General features: G+C 27.6%; 1 protein-coding gene across 1 annotated transcript in view; it reads left to right on the forward strand.

Annotated features, from left to right (window-relative positions):
- The window catches only part of LOC104823499 (B3 domain-containing protein At2g36080), a 2,704-nt gene extending 1,379 nt beyond the window's left edge, over positions 1–1,325 (forward strand). Inside the window, exon 2 of the mRNA XM_010555090.1 lies at positions 1,062–1,325. Coding sequence (XP_010553392.1) covers positions 1,062–1,156 — 95 coding nt within the window. The 3' untranslated portion in view covers positions 1,157–1,325. The remainder of the gene's footprint in view (positions 1–1,061) is intronic.
- The last annotated feature ends 2,138 nt before the right edge of the window (positions 1,326–3,463 follow it).

Consider the following 3,463-nt stretch of genomic DNA (forward strand, 5'->3'; position numbering starts at 1 on the left):
ATATATATATATATATGTATTTGTTAACTTAGTAGAAAACTATATTCTTATAAAATCCGGCTCTTTTATCAATTTGGTTTTTTTAATAACTTTGTTTTATGAAATCTCAATCTTAATTTTAAGACTTTAGAGATTTATACTTATTTTTGTTGTTGTCTCAAACAAGTACTCGAAAGTTATCCAATGAGGAGGAGAATTCGGATGCTTGATTTCGATTCCATGCAAATAAGGGTAAAACAAAAATTCAAAACTATCTGCCTCTGAAGATGATACAGTGAAATATTGTATATTAATATTTACAAAAAAAAAAAAGAGTAAAAACTTATATTTGTAACGCCATTTAATGTGGGTCCATTAAATATGTGAAATATATCTATACATCTTGTTTGTTTTCTTTTCGCATGAAAATGACGGAAGCAAAATAGAAGAATCGTAGTTTTCTGTTTGCATGCCATCTGGTGCATAATGCCTACACGTAGGTATACATGCATACTATGTATACGTATATATGCGTGTTAGCAAATACATTCAACGTATATGTGATATATACGGACATGTATCTGTTTCATGTGATCGGAGGAGACAGAGATTTGCATTATCAATGTAACGTCCAAACCTAAAAAGATAATTATATGACGACGATTTTTTTTTTTGGTTACTTATGTCAGAACCAAATTTTGTTCGATCTCTCTACACGTAGTCTACTCCTCACTGAAGTATGAATCTTTTGAAACCTCTTTTACTTGGAGTGTTTTTCGCAAATTTATTGTGTACATATGTGTGTGTATATATACGTAATAAAATTATAATTTGTAATCAAGATATAAAATAGATATAAGCATTTCGGTTTACTCTACGATTGCCCAATAAGTGATTATGATTTTATTGGTATTCTACATTCATGGTCTTCTTGATCTATCACGAAACGTAGACGAATTTGAATTCGTTACATGGAGTTTAGACACAAACATAATGATTTTGCAATATGATGTTTTTATTGAAATTTTTTCAAATACTTTGTTATGAATTTATTTTATTGATTTGATTTAAATAATGAACAGGAAAAACGTTGGAGAGCCAATCGGTTGGAATGACGAATTCAAAGACTCTAAGACTCTTCGGAGTAGATATGGAGTGTCAACTTGAGTCGGACTAAATCCGTACCGTCTATGTAGGATGGTCTGAAATTGGCTGGGATCTTGGCTGGGATCTGAAATAAGTGTGGAGAGTATGGGATAACACTCTGGTTCGAAGAGAGGGTTCAGATGAGATAATTACGTTTGTTATCTAATTACCTGCGGTTTTGAAGTATTTGCATTAGATAATTAGATTTGCTATTATATATTTTATCTCTAATATAGAGTTGTCAAATTGGGAAACTCATCATTAGACCCAAATTCATATAGGTTTTGTGATATTTTGGATCAGGTTAGCATAATAAAAACAAACCAAAACGTAAATGGATTGTGCTAATCAATAAAACCGATTAAACTCAATAAATTTATTTAATTAATTAAATCATAATTTTTTTTATTATCTAATTCATTATTGATAGATATTAATAATAGTGGATAAATAATTCAATTAAATTAAAATTATGAAAAATAAATCAAAGTGATTAAAATAAAATAAATTCATAATATTTTATTCACAAAAATAAAATAAATAAAATTTAAAATATCTAAATAACTTTATTTTATTTATTAAAATTTATGAAATTTCAATAATATCATCCATCGTATAATGTTTTATCTATCCAAATAATGTGATTACTCTTGTAGAAATTATTAAATCCTATAATAATTATCATCAGTATTTCGTGTTTTAATGAACATATGATAAAATTAAATCTATTTTGTGTAAAGTACATGTTTTGATTAAATATTTGTTATTAAATATGTGATATTACATATATAATGTAACCACAATTTGATTTGAAAAGATATTAATGTTCATTATTTTATCGTATCGGAAATGAAATTATATATCAATAAAAAAAAATGAGATTGCGGATCAATAGTAGTTATAGTAAAAATCCTGAAAACTTAATAAATAATTTTACAACAATATCTATTGAAATACTAAATCAAACACAATTCGTAGTTTCATATAATAATGTCGTAATCTAAACATTCATTTTAATCTAATCTAAAAAATGAATTTCAAATCATTACCATCTTGATTATTGGAAGTTTCTTTACCATCATTAGTGTTAGTGGGATTACCAAGAATATCGATGCAAATAGCATTATCATCGTCATCTTCATCGATCACATGTCATTTTCAAAAAATTGCTAATAACTAACTATATTTGTATTGAAAAACATGTAATATAATACATGTCTTACCATTTTCAGAAAAAGTCGTAACCTAATCAATTACACGTGTAAATAAGCGTTTCGACATTTGTTGAATGGAGACAACTTCTATACTTGTTCAACAAACGAGCATCAGGACGATTCTGATGCCACTGTAGTGATGGAAATACTAAAGATATCGTATGCCATCTAAGTTAAATTACTATATCGTTGCTTATGCTTTTCCCAAAATCATAATACGATGGTATCATCAAACTCATTAATCTTTAGCCATTTATCTTCCAAATATATTTCAAAATCAGATCGTCTCTACTGTGCAACATTTCTTTTTCATATGCTTTGAAAGTCTATATCATAGTTTGAAAGAATTATAAAATATTAAGACAAGAAACAAATAGACAGGATTTATATTTAGAGTGTCACTTGTTTCTCTCCTTTTTGCAATACACCAATTTGGACTTGTACATCCACGTGAAGAACTTAAAGTTGTTGATGTGTTTTTATATTGATCCAAGAGTAACACTAAATTTTTCTTCGCAATATCTATTTTTTTAGAGGTTGTTGGTTCAACTTCATTGTAGACAAATTTCAATAATTCTAACTTTATTCTAGGATTTAGAACAACTCCCAATGTAAGAGTGACACTATACTCATCCTAATACTTATCAAATTTCTTCTTCATATTGTTGGTCATAGATTGAATCATTTCGTGTTCTCCATTCTTCATTAGTCTTTTAACAAACACTTGATTCTTTATACTTGAAAGAAATACAAATTAGAAGCATGATATTTAGAGATTGAAAATAAATAGGTGATCTCATAGAATGGCTACAAAAACTCAAATCTTTTATCCTCTTTACCATTCTTGATTTGACAGATTATACTTGTAATTTATATCAAGCAACTACAAACTAGTAAATGTGGGCTCGTACTTAATAGCAATCTTAAGTATCAGATAGAATTCTATCCAGTGGACATATCTAAACGTAAACCCGTTCCACTTTTAACATCAATCTGTTCACAATATTTCTCAAAGATTTTCATCATTTCCTCTAACCATTTCAGATACTTCACACTTTTCCTAATTTTATGCAGAACAAACTCAACAACTTTCAACTTTTTTGCACAATAAGATTTAAAATATG

This window comes from Tarenaya hassleriana, unplaced genomic scaffold, assembly GCF_000463585.1.
Source record: "Tarenaya hassleriana unplaced genomic scaffold, ASM46358v1 Cleome4, whole genome shotgun sequence".
NCBI classification, from domain to species: Eukaryota; Viridiplantae; Streptophyta; class Magnoliopsida; order Brassicales; family Cleomaceae; genus Tarenaya; species Tarenaya hassleriana.